The sequence below is a fragment of the Hermetia illucens genome, chromosome 4, assembly GCF_905115235.1.
Source record: "Hermetia illucens chromosome 4, iHerIll2.2.curated.20191125, whole genome shotgun sequence".
Classification (NCBI taxonomy): Eukaryota; Metazoa; Arthropoda; class Insecta; order Diptera; family Stratiomyidae; genus Hermetia; species Hermetia illucens.
Window position 1 is genome coordinate 64,795,768 of NC_051852.1, and position 18,979 is coordinate 64,814,746.

Sequence of the window (18,979 nt, forward strand, 5' to 3'; positions counted from 1 at the left end):
GGTCCGGTAGACCCATATATTGATCCCGTGTATCGAGAAATGGGTCGACCGAAAGCACGGAGAATTGAATTACCACCTGACACAGTTCCTTACGGGAAGTACTTGCATCGCTTCGAGTTGGACGAGTCTCCCAACTGTCCTGAATGCAGTGCTACACCCGAGGACCCGGAGCACGTTATGTTCCATTGTCCCAGATTTCTGCAGCAGAAAAGGAGGTTGAATAGCATCTTAGGGGCGGACATCGAGCCCTCTAACCTGGTGGAAGAGATGCTGAAGTCGGAGCAAAATTGGATGGCGGTAAATGAGGCAGTAGCCGTGGTGCAGACAAAACTCCTGTAGTTGGGTCGAGCTCAAAAGGTGGCGCGACGGAGACGCGACATGGACGAGGTGGTATAGCGAACCAGAGCCTCCCCCGCGAAGTAATACTTCACGGTGGTCCCGTGGGGAGCGGCGGAAGATTGGGGGTGGTTTTAGTGGGTGCGAATCCCACACACTGCTGCAACCTAGCGCAGCAGCGTCTTTCTAAGATTTCCACCATCCATTAAAAAAAAAAATATAAATATGCCTACATATAACTATGACTATACAGTCAGTCCCGTTCATATTAGTAGAAATTGTAATGGTGGATGATGGTTGAGGAAAATTGGTCCATCGAAAAGTTTGAATATTATCAAAAAGCTTGGCCTTCCCAACAAAATATTTAAATTATTCCATGAACCAATTTTCCCCAAACAAGTGGTACTATCCACCATTAAAATTTCTGCCATCATGAACGGGATATAACTATATATATAACTATAATTACATACATATAAATATGCACATCGAAGTCGATGGTAACAGACCAAAAGGCTGCCCGAAACAATGGTGGCTTGGTACACTGCATCGTAATTTAAAAGCCTCGCGATTGCATGCAGATCAAGCTTTTGATAGAACCAAATTGCGAAACCGATCACGACGAGCCGGCCCCGCTTGTGAACGCGACAAAGGCTGAAGAAAAAGAAGAAGACATAACTATGACTATAGTCTATAACTATAACTACGTATGACTATGACTATATGTAACTATGAATAAATATAACTATAACTAAACATATTTTAAAATTAAACCAAACAAAATTTTCCACAACACAAAAACAAAAATAACAATTACATCATTCATATCATTCACATCACTCGTCTTAATATATTTCTACCTCCTCATACTCTTCCTCTTCTTCATTCGGTCGACCAATATCTTCCCCCACTATTTTCGTCTCCCCACCCACACTTCCAGTTTGACCGGAAGGATTGTACTTGGAACAGTTCATGTACTCTGTCCTGCATAGCCGGGTAGGCTCTCAAAAACATATATTCGGCTAAATAGCCGGCATAGTGATCCTTTTTTCGGCCATATTTAGGAATTTTGGACCGTAACTCCCTCCAATTCCTTTCGATATTTTGGGTGTCCGGATCAATAAAATTTTTGGAGTGATTCACCGTCTCGTGGATGAACCATATTCCTCAAGCCGGGAATAGGACAGCCAACAATCCGATATAATCTTTGTTCCTTTTTCTATCCTTTCAACTATTATTGAAAGAAGGGTTTCATGCGTCCTGTCCGGGACGTCAACTACAAAAATCTTTTTCGTTTCCCTCTCTATCGCCCCAAAAATCCACTGACCCTCAATAATAAGGCCCCGATTATATTTCCTTTTCCCCAGTTTTGCCTCATCGATTTCAACCGTTTTTTCGACCCCACCGAATTTTTCTTTGCATGTCTTTTGGAATGCCCATTCCAAAAGGACTTCTCGAAGGAAGTTATTCCAATCAACGATTGTATGCGGGCTTGCGTCGAATTCTTGCAATAAAAATGAAAATTTGGGAGGATTAATTGTTATGTAATACATTGCGTATCTGCAAATGCGTTCGATGCTCCATTTTGAATTCTCAAAGAACGTATATGTCCTTACGCTCTGCTTAAAGTTACATTTCTTTTGAAACTTCTTCTTACCTTTATAAAAAGTTATCGTTTTTTGGCAACGCCAGAAAGAGATTTTGCCAACCTTCAAGTCAGCATCACATTTGGGGCACTTCAACTCCTTCAGAAGCACTCCATGGGCCTTTAAAAATTTCATTAACTCGTCCTCAGAATTCGCCACTTGCAGCTCTTGCATGCTACGTCTGCCATTTCTCTGTCAATCTGTGTGATAGAAGTATAACAATAAACGTTGAAGAATGAATAAAGATGAAAATCTTACAGTATATCAAACTCAACCGAGCTCGAACAACGCACTCAAAATTGAATTTTCTAAATAAATCATACCATCACATTGGCGAAAAACACTTTATATGGCAGTCCAATATGAACAAATTCCAACGAGTATTCCCGTCAGTGATCAGTGATTTTTCCCTTCGTTATAACAGAACATGTTAATGAAATGAAGCTGATAGCTGTGATTATACCATTTGAAATGAAAATACGCCTATTTTCATACAATTCTACATTGCCCTACAATTTTCTGTAATTTTCATGGAAAATGTCTCTTTCAAATCTGACGGGGAACATTGAAAATGACAGTGCAAATGCCAACAAATTGATTAAAATGTCAACGGACATTTCAATCAGTTTAATCAATGATTATCACAAAAAACCCAATTGAAATCGGTTCGGTTTCTCCCCACCCTACCATAATTTCTTAAGTCGAAATACGTCGATTTCAGCCAATTTGCAAATTGTCTTGTGATTTCCCACAAATGCCGCTGTTCCGATGGTTTTTTAAATTTGGCGGACATAATTGTGAATGACAGTCTAAACGTCAACAATTTGAAAGAAATGTCAACGGACATGTCGTTCTGTTTTTCCAGTAATTATAAGATAAAATGTTATTGAAATCGGTCTCCCCCTAGTTAAAATACTTTCTTAAGCCGAAATACGTCAGTTTCAACAATTTTTTAATTTCCTTCGTGATTTCCTGCAAAAGCCCCACTCAGGAATAATTACCGAAGACTAAATCATGGATGTAATTTGAATTTGCTACTGCAATAATTGAGTTCGTTAAACGCATTTGTAACATCCTATGACAAGTAAACGGTTGGAACGTTCTGAGACCCGTACCGCTTGGAAGCGCAGATCAAACCCCCGCAAGCAAGTGGAAGACACTCACCGACAAGAGGCTCGTGAGCGCCTAGGGAACCACAGCTTGTGCAGATTTATCGCCATATTGGATTCTTCCCCGGAGCATTGTTCCTATTGATGGAATTGCACACATACATGTGTCTGCGATTAGATTCGTTATTCATGCTTTCTAACGACTGACAAAGTAATTTAACCGACGGTCTTTTGTTTACATTCTGAATTTTTCGCCGTTTAAAAAATATTTTACTTCATTTTGCGGTATAATCAATAAAAGATTGGTGGAGAGAGGAGTTTGTCGTGTAGTGGAATTGGCTAGGGTGGGGAAAGTTGAAGGAATTAAAAGGTGTAGTGTCAAGCATGCAAGCATCGTAGGCAGGTGGTGGTTACCAACTGTCACAAAGGTTTGTTTTCCGCAGTGGCGGTGTTCCGTAGGTGAATATTCAGTCGAAACCGCATTGTGTAGAGGTACATTAAATTTGGCATTTTTGTTGATATGATATATTATCATCCGCGGAGTGTTCGGTGTCAATCGTGTTTTATTGGGTAATTTTCAAATGATGACCTACGACTTTTAAACAGTATAACGCAATTGCCCTTTGCTGATGAAAAAGACGTAGTGATAATTGAATCAGTATAAATTAAGGGCCCCGCTTAAAAATGTTTTCAAAGAAAAAAAAGAAACCCCAAATTTCTATGCCAAGCAATTTTGAACATCGCGTCCACACGGGTTTTGATAAACGCGAGGGTCGTTATGTAGGGCTTCCCCTGCAATGGGCTTCGATCGTAGGAAACAACCAAATACTAAAGTCTTCAAATCGTCCACTGCCACTAGTGGACCCGTCCGAAATAACACCAACAGAAATCTTGGATTTAAAAACAATTGTGCGTCCACACCAAAATAACAACAAAACAGATGATTCAGGTTTATGCTCAACCCAATTAAACACAATAGCCGGTAGCAATGGCATTATACTACCCAAAATATCAAATGTTGCTCGTTCAAATTCTCTACGAAGTTCTTCGCCGCCGCGGGCGCGTCGAGATTTGAAAGGAAATGCAAACGTTCCGCCGGCTGTGCCGGAAGAGCCAGTACAATATTCAGGCATGAAACGTGACGGCATACTAGCGACAAAAACACCACCGCAGCAACATATGCAACTTAACGATTGGAATTTGCGAAATCTGCAACAAAACATCGTCCCTCCACCCAGTCAGTTTTATACTGAGGGAACAACTTATACCAGTAAGAATATGAATGGAAATGGGTTGTTATCGATCCACACAGAAATGAATTCAGCACAATCCAGGCAACCACAAACCTCTCCTGCAGGTTCCATTGCGAGTTCTGTTCGACAGCCCCAATTTACTCCTTCCAGTCAATCGCAGCAGCATTCAAACATATCTGCTTCGCATTCCCCCCACCCCTCGAACTATATAAATCAAGGTAGGGGATCTCATCCGAAGCAAAATCTTAATTCACCACCATCGCATCGTCCTCTACCCTCAATCAACCACGACCAGAATCATAATGCCCAGTTGCAATCCTATCAATCACTTTCACAACATCACTCTCATCTCCCTCCTCAGTCCTCAGCTCTTACTGGCAATAGTTTGAAGGCAAATTCGAGAGCGTCCACCTCAAGTGGAGGTAATAATTCGGTCATTCAGATAAATGCGGCGAATCCGTCAGTTCCACCGAAACAGGATCAACGACTAACCCATGAACAGGTATGTTGTGTATGGGGCCTTCAGTGACATGTAGTTTCAATAACGATGTTCTCTTTTAGTTTCGGGCAGCTCTGCAAATGGTCGTTTCAGCAGGCGACCCCAGGGAAAATTTAGAAAACTTTATGAAGATTGGCGAAGGATCAACGGGAACCGTTTGTATAGCAACAGACAGATCAACAGGTAGATACTGATCCCTTTATAATAAAATTGTATTTCTCTAAAAAAGTTGTTCTTTTAAGGGGCTTTCAGGTTACGATTTTCAAGAATGATTTTTCTTTCATATTAATATTATAGGTATTCAAAAAAAAAATTCACAATTTTTGAAGCTGTTTTTTTTTTTCGGATTTTATGAATTTTACAAAAAAATCCTAAATTTGATCGAGCGCGTGATTCCTCAAGTCTGGCACATCTGAGAAAAAAAAGAAAAAAACCGAAATTAATCCTTGTTTAAATGGCTGAACAAGGATAATTTGTTTCCGACGAAAAATAAAATGGCGGCCACTTGAAAACAAAATCAGTTTTTAAGGGTAGAAAATCGGTTGAAAATTAGAATTTTTTTTTTTAACAATATGATCCTAGTTTACGCGATAGCCTCATCAATAACATATTAAAAATTCAGAGTGATCGGCCTAATAGTTATTTTTTAATCGTGTTCGTTAACTCAAATAACGTGATTTCGAGAAATTAACGTTTAAAGTTTTTCAAGTAATTTTTCAAAGTTAATGTTACGTACATCTATTCTGACATGCCTGCACCATTTATTAGTCCCTCCTCTTCCTCGTACTTCTCCTGAAGCTTTAATTGTTCGTCTCTCTTAGCTGTTCTAGCCTCTTTGGCCTCAGAGCTGCAATGATTCGATTGTTTTACGCGGGTGCAATCGATTTCCGCAAGCTGTCTAGAGGCTGAAATTCCGATTGCGATAATGCTCATCAGTTGTATTATTTTTAATACACTTGTTTTTCATTAAAATTGCAAGATTTAGCGTGAGCAGCAACTTTCATAATTATAAATACGAATCTGCGGTTTATTTTCTTTCTATTTTCGGAGATGAATGAAATTGAACTATAACGCCTATTTTTGAAAATTTCACATTTTTGTCATATTTTATAAATTTCAAAATGTTTTGCAAAGCGGTAAAAACACTAAATTGAATATACAGTACTGGAAAACTAACACCAAGCTCTTCACCATTTTTAAGGTTTTGTGTGAGGTGGAAACTATCGAACGCCACAATGTGGGACTTTAACCCACTAAAACTATCTAGAGACATTACATCGTGGGGTGGATTAAAGCCTTATCGGCTTACTCCTACTCCTCCTTTTTCGGAAGCGTTCTAGTCTTCGAAGCTCCTCCTGAATACAGCTTATAGTGCCACTAGCTGCATTCCACACTTCTTGGGATTCGAGCATTTGCGGAATAATCGTTTCCACTTGTAAGAGTCTCATCAGGAGAAGTTGAAGGAGGTTGTGGAGGTTCTCGTATTCATTTATACACTCAGGACAGAAGGGAAAATTGTCATGTTTAAAACGAGGTAAATACCTGCGGTATCCACCATGCCCAGTTAGAAATTGGGTGAAGTGATACTGGACATCATCATGGCTGTGCGTGATCCAACGTTGGATATTTGGAATCAGCCTGTAAGTCCACATCCCCTTATGCGAATTATCCCGACGTTCCTGCTACACCCTGATTGTGCGCGCTCTTTTTTCTCATAGATGTTCGGCATTATGATCACTGCGTACTTTCTAATTGTATAGTGTTCGGATCTCCTCAGCCAAAATATCAATGGGCACCATTCCCGTGACTACGAAAGCTGCCTCGTCTGACGTTGTTCGGAATGTGCTAGCGACTATTAACGCACTCAGACGACATACTGAAGATAATTTTCTCCTATACGCCTGAACATTAAGGGCTTTTGTCCAAACGAGTGCTGCATATAGTAAAATGGATGAACACACTCTGGCTAGCGACAGCCTCCTCAGTGGTTTGAGTCCTTCAATATTGGGCGTCTACCGTTGATCTGCCAGCGCGAAAACCATATTGGTGTGTGGAGATGCCACCTGCTTCTTCTACAATTGGGAGCAGCTTGTTACATATGGTACGTTCCAGCAACTTTTCTATACTGTTCAGCAAACAAATGGGACGATACGACGATAGATCTCTAGGTGGTTTACCACTCTTTGGTAACAGCACCAGTATTTGCCTTTTGCACTGAGTCGGGAAGGTGCCCTCTTCCAAGAAGGTATTAGAAGTGGAAACAAATCGCCCCGGTCTTGCTTTTATCGCCGTATTTTCGCAGTCAATGGTAAGCTCATCCTCTTTTATACTTGGGATATTCATTGTGCTCTCTTTTGACTGCAATAGTGCATTTGCTTTGCTGTTGGAATAGAGTGGCCACTATTCTTCGCAATAAAACCGGGCACTTTATCTCCGTGGCCCTGCTTCCCTTTAACTTAGCCATTACCGCTGTATAGGCTCCTCCCCACGGGTTAATGTCGGCCTCTTCGTAGAGTTCTTTCTTTACTCCGTTTACTTTCACGCATTGCCTTCCACAGCTCTCTTTGACTAATTTTGCACTTTGCTTTCTACTGTGCAATTTCCTGCTCATCATTTGCCCGTTGGTAGTTTCTTTTCGGTTGCAGGTATATGAAACGCAGTCGTTTGATTTCGTCATTCCACCACGGTTTCAGTAATCTGTGAGCGTATTTCTGGCATAGAGGCATCACAGGTTGCGACCAGGTTTCTGACAATTTGCTTAGATTTTTCACTCTCTGTAACTGTTGGGGTGGAACTATCCCTAGATGGCTTAGTGAGCATTTCCACGACAAACATCTTTGAACTCCACTGCTTCGTCCGGCATGACTTTGTCTTTTGGATGCTCCATTCTCTTGTTTTAAACTGTTCTTAACAGTATAGCTTGATGGTCGTTATGCGTGTAATTTGCCAGGTAATGTCCCTCATCAACGCACTGTTTACGAAGGTAATATCTACTACTGAACCTATCCTCCCTTTCCGGAATGTATAGGTACTTCCCATATGTATAGGTACTTCCCATATCATACTAGCAAGAACAATGTCCAGGGAGAAAAAAACTTCTAGAAATATGAGCCCTCTGTTATTAGAAACGTTGCTTCCCTATTCGGTAAACCATGTGTTGAAGTCTCCCGCGATGACAACTGGGGATCGTACACTTGTGTCTAATGCTAGTTCATGTAACATTCGTTCATATTCCACATTTGTTGCACTTGGCGGAGTGTAGCAACTATAGACATGAACACCGTTAATTTAACTCGTACTAACCCATTTTCAGGCGTTTTCTTCTTTGTATGGTTCGCTTATAATCGCCGCGTCCATATCGAGCTCTAGACTGATTGGCTCGAAAGATCGTGTGCGGCCTCATAACGGTTGAGATTTATCTGAATAATTCTCATTTACTCTTTGCTTTTGGTTCCATCCTAGACGACGGTGAACGTTATGCTTCAGCACGACAAATGCGTATAGAATGTTCAGGGTATTACCCATCTCCTTCAGGCAATTTTCCACTTTGATTACTTTTGCTAGGACTGCATCAATTCTCTCGTCGTTGGCATGCATCGCTTCTTCTTTGCTGGGCCCGGTATGGCCTTTGCCACAATCAATACCTGGTCGTCCATGCGTCTTCAAGGACCTGGGTGGAGAACGTAGCATTTCACCATTTCCCCCCTTAAGTTCATGCTAGAAGTAACAGTTGGCAAGAACATAAGGAATAACATAAGTCATAACTTTGGGAAGTTTGAAAGAAATGCAACTATTATTAACAAAGTTACAGAAATAAAGGTGAAAATTTTCCTCTTTTGTGAATTTCACTCATTCTGTAACGTGTATTATGTGATGTGAATTCGTCAATACCGCCACAATGTGACCTCATGTGAATGGGATGTCACAGGGAAACATTTTGTTTTAGTTTGTTAATCATTTATATGTCAATATCAGGCCTAATTCAGATAAATATATTTGTACATTGAACAAGCGGTATTCAATATACGTACTTTATATATACATATGTATAATTTAATGCACGAAGTAAATCGGAAATATGTGTACGATCAATTTATCTACATGCATATTTAATACAATATTCGGTGATAGGCAATGTTTGCTTCTTTAGGGTGAACATATTATATATGTCTGTAATATGTACGCATTTCTTGTAGTGTGAAAAAAGTTTGAAGGAATATTTTGGGTTTTTAGCCATATGCGAATGGAAAAATTTGTGTAGAAAGTTTTCGCTTAAGATGAACCCAAAACCTTTATACCCCAAGCACCAGCTTCTGGTATTCCGACTTCTTAACTTTTTCGTTGAGGCACTTGCAAGATCCGTACTTTTAGCTTTTTTGGCATTTTTTCTATTTTTATGAAATTTTCCTTTTTTACTACATGAAGGTCGAGTACTATCATATTTAGAACACCTTTTATCCATATTTCAACTTATATCATAACAACCGATATTTTTGTTTTGATCGTCGTACATGAACTGCCACGTTGTATAATTGAAGGAAGATGTTAGCCTTCAAAAATGCATGACTAACGGTTCGTTTCCCCACTTTTTCTAGAGAATATGAGTAAAATATGTAATATATAGTCGAAGTGTAAATAGCAGCAGATGTTTTAAAACAAGTGGTCAGCCGCTGGAAAGTTGAAAAATACGCTCTCGCCGCATTTCGTCTTATGTGTTTAGTAACTAGTTTAAAATCTCCCCACATATGTGAATGGAGGGTGCAACATTGCTCAATTAGTACTTTTTGAAACTGGCCCCATATTTGATATCAGGTGAAGCCCCAAAAAGTTCTCATTCTCAGAACCTATCCAACCGAAAAATCTGAAAAAATCACAGTAGTGTATCTAACCGAAATCTAGGCCTCAAAATATATCCCGTTCCGATATCTGCACAAATTAAGTTAATAATAGTATATTAGCCTATTTCAGAAATTTAGCCGGAAGCCCCCTTAATTTCATGCTAGAACTATAAAGGCAATTGCATAAGGGGATAACATAAGACATAACTTTAGGGAATTTGAAGAAAATGCAACTGTTGTTAACAAAATTATAGGAGGTGAAACTTTTGTTTTTTTTATTTGCATGAATTTGGTGCATCTTAAAACGTGTATGACGTGATCATAACATATCAATTCGTCAAAACTACAATAAAATGAGCTCACGTGAATGGGAGGTCACAGGGAAACATTTCGTTTTAGTTTTTTAATCATTTATATATCCATATCAATTACTCCAGACAGATATATGTATAGTGCCTAATTCAGATAGATATGTACATTAAACCAGCGTATTTCATATGCACATATGTATGCTTTTATGCACGAAGTAAATCGGAAATATGTGTACGATCAATTTATGTACATGCACATATAAGCATACTATTGGGTAATAGGTTTTGTTTGTTTAGGGTGAATATAATATCTACGTCTGTAATATATACGTATTTCTTGTAGTTTGAAAAAATATCAAGGAATATTTTTGGTTTTTATCCATATGGAATGAAAAAATGTGCGTAGAAACTTTCTCAGATAAGATGAACACAAAACCTTTATATCCGAAATGCCAGCTGCCGGTATTCCGACTTGTTTAAATCAGTCATTTTATCGAGAGTTTTATTATTTGTCTCAAAAGGCAAGAGCGCTTTTCGAGTTTGGTATTTCTGAGAGTATTACGTGCGTTTTACTACAGGAAAACTTGTTGTCATGCATTGTCAATGATATATATCTCCTTTCTGCAACGACCCCGTTTCAGCCGAACAGCACGAGCACAATCTCGATTGTTGAACCCGTCAATGATGAGGCAATGCACTATGAGGCGGTATTGCTTAGTAGTGGTCATGAGGGAACAACTGGGGAGTAAATAGTGCGCGGAGCTTTTTACATGTAATCTGTCATAATTTTGAAATATTTAAGGCAAGGGGATTTCTTTATTATGTTGTATTGTTTAACGGGTTGAATTCACTAACTGGGAGAGCAGTTGGGAGCCAGTTGCTTTGCTCAATCCTCACCCTTCTTGATTAAACAGGAGCAACACAATCATTACGAGTCAAATTGGTCCCTTTTCCAACATTTTGTTCATTCAATTCTTCGTTTCAACACAGTGATAGGACGGTTACGAGATATGTTACTCCTGTCTGTACACAATATGAATATATTGAATAATTCCCGACTGCAAGCATTCGGGGCTAATTAACTACGACAGAGCAATTGCGGTTCAGGTGCTTTTGTCCCAATACTATAATTATAGTCTCTTGATCGAAGTTTATCTAATACTCACTCAGAATCCGAGTTGAAACACAGTAAAGAGAATAAAATTCTTGCGAAATTTTTATTTTTTGATATATTTGAAAAAAATTGTGTTGAAGCTTTCTATATATTCTTTCCTATGGAAATCATTACTGTGAATTTAAATTTAAAAGAAAAAAACAATAAATGTTGGATATTTAGTTTTTGAAAGATGCTTCGTACTAAAACACTTTCAAATGAAATGAAGGAACTAATTTTAGGTGTGAGAATGGTAACACTTTAAGAGAAGTGCCTTTTGGTGTCACAAAATGTGCGGTATGGAGGGTCGATATAAAATTGAAGGAAAGTGGTATAGTACCTCAACGAAAGCAATGTTTGGTACTAGCCTGAAACGATCCAAAGTTCCAAGTACCAACGGTGAAGCATGGGGGAAGCGTAATGATCTGGGGCTGATATTACTTTTGTGTGAAATTTTCGGCACTATCAACATTTACTATAAGGTACCGCCGTGATAGTGTTGGTCCACTGATCCAAGTTGAAGGAACTACGAAATCGCCAATGTGTTGTAACATTTTAGAAAAGCAAATGTTGCAATATACTCAAGAAACGATGGAAAAAGACTAGGTCTTCCAACAGAATAACGATCCTAAGCACATGTCTAAGTTTGTTCATGTGGTTTTACATGAAAGTTTCCAAAGTTTTAACCACTATTTTATGCTTAACGGGTTTTCTGTTTGTAATTTTTTTTTTTGTTTTATTGGTTTAGAGTACGTGAAAAGAATCATGATTAATAATTTTTTAGTATAAAAATAACGTAAAAACATTCGTAAATTTAATTTTTCTGAAGTAAGTCTTTTAGAGGGAATCGCTAAAACCGCTAAATACTCACTCTCCTATATGGCAAAGAGACTCGACGCAGCATTGTATAGATCAGGAAAGAATTGGAGGAGTTCTGAAACGGTAATTGTATGGTGCTGGGAAAACAGTCAAGTTAAACAAATTTGTATGGACTATAATATCATCATCTCAAATAAAAGACATAATATTATGATTTCGAGAAGGTTCAGCGTTTTTAAACTTGAAACGCGTTTTTCTCGAGCAGAAGAACAGAATAGAAGAGAACAAGGGCCCGAACGTAATGTGCAACACGGTTCCACCTGTCAGCAGTCCTCCTCTCTTCGACAATGTTGTCTGGGGAGAGATCCCCTGTGTTTAAATAGAGCTGTTGACGAACCCCATCCCACCTTCCACAAGAAAAAAAACGTGTGGTGGGCGTTGTCCACAACTCCATTGCAAAACACATAATCCGGAGATGGCGCCTTTCCAATCTTGTGCAGGTAAAACTGAAAACTTCCATGCCCACTTAAAAATTGGGTAAGGAAATAGTCAGTCTCACCGTGCTTCCGATTCAGCCACGCACCTAACTTGCCGATGAGTCGCGCAGTCCATCTGCCACTAGTTTCATTTTGCCAAGAGAGCTGCCACTCGTCTAGAGTGTGGTGCCGTTCTTCGCGAGCAACCACCTCCCTTGGCTCATCTGACTTGCGCTTGTATATGGCCTGACGCTCCCTAGCAAGAAAGACAACGGGGATCACTCCCGCGATCACCATCACGGCCGGTTCAGAGACAGTGCGGTACGCAGAACTTGAGTGTTGGGGTGTCAGCTTTGGCCTCTCTAGAGGTGGGGTCCTGTTGGTTTCTCCGATTTGTTTCATTACATATTCAAGTTCTGTCGTGGTTTCAAAAGAAGTTGCTCGAAATGTCAGCACTGCTGGCCGAAATAGTAGAATTCCGTAGCGGGTCGACGTATCGTTTTTCCAACTAAGTGTATTCTTGAGGTGTTTATAGCGATTAGATTAACTTAAATAATTAGACACGCTAGTGGTTATTTATTTTACTACGCATATATCGAGTTTTCGAGAACAACTTGTTAGTTCTTCAGTGCTACACGTTCTGACGTGTAATGTGTACCAAAATAAAAAGCCAATAGCTAAAATGAAAATTCGTCTAAGCATCGTTCTTGTCATTAAGATAGCAGAAATGTTCGTCATTTCCAGTGTACACTTTATCGTAAAGGTATTTATATTGGGCTTCTCTGGTAACAGTTATCGTTTTCTTTGGTTCTTGGATGGCATTCCTAGAAATTTGCCAGCATTCGATCATTTATTTAACCATGCTTACGTTATCCTTATTCAGAAATATCGAAATGTATTTCAGACCTTTCCAGAGTTTCTCGAGAACCTCGCGCTCTTCCGTAGTTCTGCACCATGTGTTTCTGCGGCAACCAAGGCGTCGGTCACTTTGGGATGCATGATGTAATTCGCATTGGCGTTGTTCCTGTAATGGGTGATTTATCCGTTGCCTTTTCCGGCTTGTGATAAATACGTTTATGGCTATCTGGCCCGTGCATCGACTAAATTCTTCGTTCGAAACTGCATCAAATTTATCCCACGATGAAAGTACCAAGTATTGACGAAGGCTTGGAACTTTCGAGTCGCTTTCCAAGTGCGACCCCCATATATCAGCACAGAAAAAACGTTAGCACGGAACTTGATGATGGTGCTGAGATACCTTCGTTCTCCGACTTTGGGCATATATTTCGGTGCTGCTATCGACAGAAATGACACCTTCTAGATATTAAATTGGTCAACCGTTTAATGCAAATAGAAAAGCCCGACGACCAGTGAGACTAACGAAGGGTGAATCATCGACAGGCTGCCATTGAAAGGCAGGCTGTTATCTTCCAAGGACTGCAAATTAAAACATGAATCCAATGGGATATATAAAGTGAAATGTCCAGATTTTGAGAAGTGCTACATAGGACAAACTTTAAGACTGGTTTCGGTGCGTTGGGGAGAGCACAAGAGAGAAGCAGAAGCGGCCAGGAGAAAGAATGAGAAGAGCACAACACTGGAATCAATGATAGCACGGCACCTGATTGAAGAGAGACATAGCATCACATGGGACAATGTAGAAGTCATCAAGGAATATGGGAACTGGAGGATGTTGGATGCGCTAGAGAGGTTGGCACCAGAGAGGGAATCAGAAGGGAACAAGTTGAATCACTCCACGGGCAACGTGCAATCCAAGGTTTTGAAACAGGTGGCAAGGGTGAAACCAGGCAACGTTAGTGTCTCCACGATCTCTAATTAAGTAATCGGGTAACAATTCTAAGATCCAAATGTTAAATTTAATATTTATAGTGTAGAACAGGCCTTAATATTTTAGTTGATCAGGTATTGAAGAAGGGCACAACTTGTGCCCGCAGGAAAAAATCAATTGTATTTTATTTTGTTTAGATTCTTTTAGAAAGCATGGATAAAGGAACAAAATGGATGAATTCTTACTTTTTAAAATTATTTCAATGACAATTCTGGCGCACTAAATTTAGGACTTTCTTATAACATTATTTCGAATGTATGTGCGCACAGAGATTTTTTTATATATTTTGGGTTTTAAAAAATTACTGTTTTTTGGCTTAATTTTCTAAAAAGGATCCTCCATTTTTTATGGTAGACAGCAGATTTTTTTTTGTACCAGGTTGCTCCGCCAGTCTTGTTTCTGTCAACATGTAGGCGAGCCACTCAGGTGGGTGGAATTGCAGTTGTGGCGAGTTGCGCCACTTTCCTGTGTAACGAATCTCCGCTAAGCGACTCCACACTATCCCACCCCCAGCCGATACTGGGGTTTAGGGGCGCAGGTCGACTCTCACGCGCCGTGTACATTTCTTTCCCGAGCCCTCAGCCCTGGGACAAAAGACTTTAGCCTGGGCATGGAGACGTTCAAACTTACAAAAGTGCTCCCCTCTGTTCAATATTCATATGGTGATTGTAAGGCCTTTCGGGAAGCATCCACGCGAATTAAGACGTAAGTGCAGACGTCCAGGTCTTTGAGGTGTTAGCCTTCGTCAAAAAATAACGGGATAGCGGGGGTAACTTTAATTTGGTCACGGCATCCTGGAGCAAGCGTAAAAGGCCAGTGGTGGAAAGGGCTAACCTGGTATCGAACACAGGATCTTTACGATGCGGTGTACGTAGGCCAAGTAGAACAAAAGGCAGGACTTCTGACCACGAAGAGTGTGCCATTATAGCAGCCTTTAGTGCCCTATGCCAGCGTTCCAGAATCCTGTTGGATTGCGGGTGGTACGCACTCACCTGATGGCGAAGCCTAGAAATTTGCCTAACTCCGAGAACAGGGTAGACTCGAACTTCAATTTCCTGGTCAGTAATGACTACGGCTGGAACTTGGGATCCATTCCTGACAAAGGGTCTCGGCGCACGATTGTGCGGAAATTTCAGCCAGAGCTATTGCTTCCGGACACCGCGTGAACCAACCGATGATTGTGAGATAATACTTAAAGCCATGCGAGTCTCGCAAGGGGCTAATGATGTCAATGTGGATCGTACGAAAATGCTTTGTAGACCTATTGAACCTACTTCTTTCTATACGTGCTTGGTAACTTTACACTTGAGCCGAAAAGGGGAAACTCCTGCAATTTATATTTGGATTTGTCTCTGAGGCTCTGAAGCACTGCATAATCCTTCTGTGTCTCGGCGATTGTCGAAAAATCGACCGTGTCAGAAATTTTAATATTTGAAACGCGTGATAAAGCGTCTACAACTACATTGTCCTTGTCGGACACATGCTGTATGCCCGAAGTAAGCTAGCTTTAGAAGTTTAAGTGTCAACTGAACGCTTTGCCGCGCTTCTGCTTAAAAGCGAAGGTCCGTGAAAACTGTGCTTACCTTCTAGGGAGTATCGGAAGTATTTTATTGCCATGTACGCGGCTAATAGTGCACGATCGTATGTGCCGTAGTTCTATGGAGCTGAATCCAATTTCTTGCAAAAGTAGCTCAACGGCTGCTAGATTTGGTTCACCGTTTGATGAAGGGCAACACATACTGCGATGTCTAAGACCGCGATGAATACGGCTAGCGTCGCATCTGATTAAGGGAATGGCAGGAGTGTAGCACCCCCTTAAGTTCATGCTAGAACTTCGAAATTTTGCAGTCATAGGGGGTAACACAACAGGCATAACTTTCGAAAGTTTGAAGGAGATCCAACTATTATTCACAAAATTATAGAAAGTGAAACTTCTACATTTTGTGTGAATTTCATCCATTCTTGAACGTGCATGACGTCATCAGAACATATTAATTCGTCAATACCAGAACAAAGTGTGTTCACGTGAATGGCGGCTCTCAGGGAAACACAGTTTTTTCTTCATTTATACATCAATATCAATTACTCCAGACAGACATGTATGTATTCATACGTACATATATGTAAATGAAAATTTGGCGTAATGCTTAATTCAGATAGATGTATTTGTACATTGGACAAGCGTCTATATTTTAAAGCACGAAGTAAATCGTAAATATGTGTACGATCAATTTATATACATGCATATATAAGTATAGTATTCGGTAATAGGCAATATTTGTTTGTTTAGGGTGAGAATAATATCTACGTTTGTAATATGCTCGTATGTATATCTTGTAGTTTGAAAAAAGTATGAAGGAATATTTTGGGCCAAAAACGATTTGAAAAATGTGTGTAGAAAGTTTCTTAAATAAGATGAATGCGAAACTTTTATATCCGAAGCGCCAGTTTCCGGTATTCCGACTTGTTTATAAATAACTGTGCCTATAATCATTGTGTGTTCGCGGTGTTTCTAGTGAAAAGTTTTAAGGAATTAAGACGTAACACCGTCTCTATCGCTGGTAGTGATTATTTTATTCAGCACTCGTGCACTTGAGAAGAAAACAAGTTGTTGCTGAAATATCGTTATATATTGAATAAAATAATCAGTCCTAGCAATGGAGACGGTGTTACGCTTTAATTCCTTCAAGTTTGTGCCGCCTCCTGCGGTTTAACATTTTTTACTTTTGAAAATAGATTTTACAAATTATTTTATACATATACACAACTTAATGTTTATCAATTAAAAATTTTCAGTTAAAATAAAAGAAATATATGTGCTTCATATTCGAGGCTCAAATTATAATATATTGCTAGATTGAATCCTCGTTGACTGAGAACATAATTAAAATGGGCAAAGGCAGACAGTGGTTGCCGTACGCACAAATTACACGCAACAGAACAAGACAAAAATTGACAAATTTTGACTGACGAGCCACATGCACTTATAGAGTTGTTCACTACTTCAGTGCTGGAGGGAGGTCTCCGTACAACTTGTTTCACAGCTCGGCACCACTTCAACAGTTTTTTTTTTGTCGCAGTCACCGTTTAGAGAATATATATATATTTTTAAAATTATTTCAATGGCAATTCTGTCGCACAAAATTCACGACTCTCTTATGATATTGTTTCGAACTACTAACTAAGTGATATTCCTCCTGATATTTTTTTTTCATATTTTGGGTTTTACAAAGTTACTGATTTTAAGGTTTTGTGTAAAACAGACAGGTTTTTTTCGGAAATTTGGTGGAAAGGTAGGAACTGTGAACGCTCACGCAAACAGTGAGTTACATGATTCTACCTCGAATTTAAGGGGACGTCCCATTGCATGCAAAAGGAGGATGTAAATTGTTTGTTCACCAAGTCATGTGGGGTATCAGAAGAAAGCGCTCGGTTAGTACTTTTCGGTGTTAGTTTTCGAATTTGTTGCAAAGGTGGGTTTTTTGGCGGGTTGAAATTGACCATTTCTTTCACGGATCCATTCTCGGAAACTACTCAACCGAAAAAGGTGAAAAAAATCAGGAGGCTGCCACTATATGGTCCCTAGGGTGCGAAGTATCCTTCATATAAATATCTGTTCAAATAGAGTTAATAATAGTATATTACTACAATTATTGTCTGCTTGATTCTCTATAACGGGATTCAATGTAGCCATCATACTGTGTACCCTCATACAAATTTTTCCAAGATGTTTGGATTATGCTAAGTTTACTTTTTCCCCAACTTCCTGCACACTAATAAACTACACGTTTCATGTTTATTATTAAAATCAACGCAAAATGGCTTGCAGAAGAAATCCCCGGTAGTGTTTGAATGTATCCAGTACACCTTGATCCATGGGTTGTATTAAGCTTGTTACTTTCTCTGGTAAAAAACTAACAACAATATCACCACTTCTAAGCTCGCTTGGTGCGCGGGAGCTTTATTCATAATTAAAAAAGCCTTTCTTGGAAGTTGTTTGGATTTTAAGGAATTTTTCCACGCTTAAAACAAATTTGTCATAGAACCTTTCATTAAATAATTCAGTCGACGTCCAAGCGTTCATGGTAATACACTGGCACATAGTGTTTGGAGCAATATTGTTTAAACATCTTGGAGAGTTAGATTTTATAATATACATAAGTCATAACGTCAACACCGTCAGCGTCGCCTGATAATTTTTCGTCGCATAGATTTAGCTGACAAATGCCGCGTTCTATTTTTAAACCTGTCTAGTCAAACTTAACAGGTAGTAAATGTTTTTTCCGTGTCTCCTAAAATTTAGCCAGTGATTTAGCTTTTCTTGGATTCCTTTTTCACGCTATTGGGTAAACTAAAGAAATGTAGCTTCATTGATTTTGTCATGGTCGGCTAGTTTCATTTGCTATTTAGCACTTTAGTGAAATATTGAATCAATTTACTTTTGGATTTGATCCCATCTACTATTGGCAGTATTTCACAAATTTTAATTTGTCTGACAGCTTCAACTTTATCAGTCATTATCACAACAGCTCGTTTACGCTTCGAAGACATAGTGGAGAAAAATAAATTTGCAAAAACACACTGCAATATTTTATACATCTACATTAATGCCCAAAGACACAATCCCATAATAATATACATTAAGTTGTGACTCGGATATGGAGAGTACAGTAAAAATAAAAAAATATCG

The 18,979-nt window shown here is 39.4% G+C and overlaps 1 protein-coding gene across 3 annotated transcripts in view; it reads left to right on the plus strand.

The window, feature by feature from the left end:
• The first annotated feature begins 2,974 nt into the window (after positions 1–2,974).
• The window catches only part of LOC119656046 (serine/threonine-protein kinase PAK mbt), a 54,576-nt gene continuing 38,571 nt past the window's right edge, over positions 2,975–18,979 (plus strand). For all 3 annotated transcript variants that reach the window (XR_005249984.1, XR_005249985.1, XM_038062312.1), the window contains exons 1-2: positions 2,975–4,846; positions 4,906–5,026. Coding sequence is in view for 1 of the 3 variants with exons in the window: in XM_038062312.1 (XP_037918240.1) it covers positions 3,776–4,846; positions 4,906–5,026 (1,192 nt within the window). In the remaining 2 variants the exon portion in view is untranslated. The remainder of the gene's footprint in view (positions 4,847–4,905; positions 5,027–18,979) is intronic.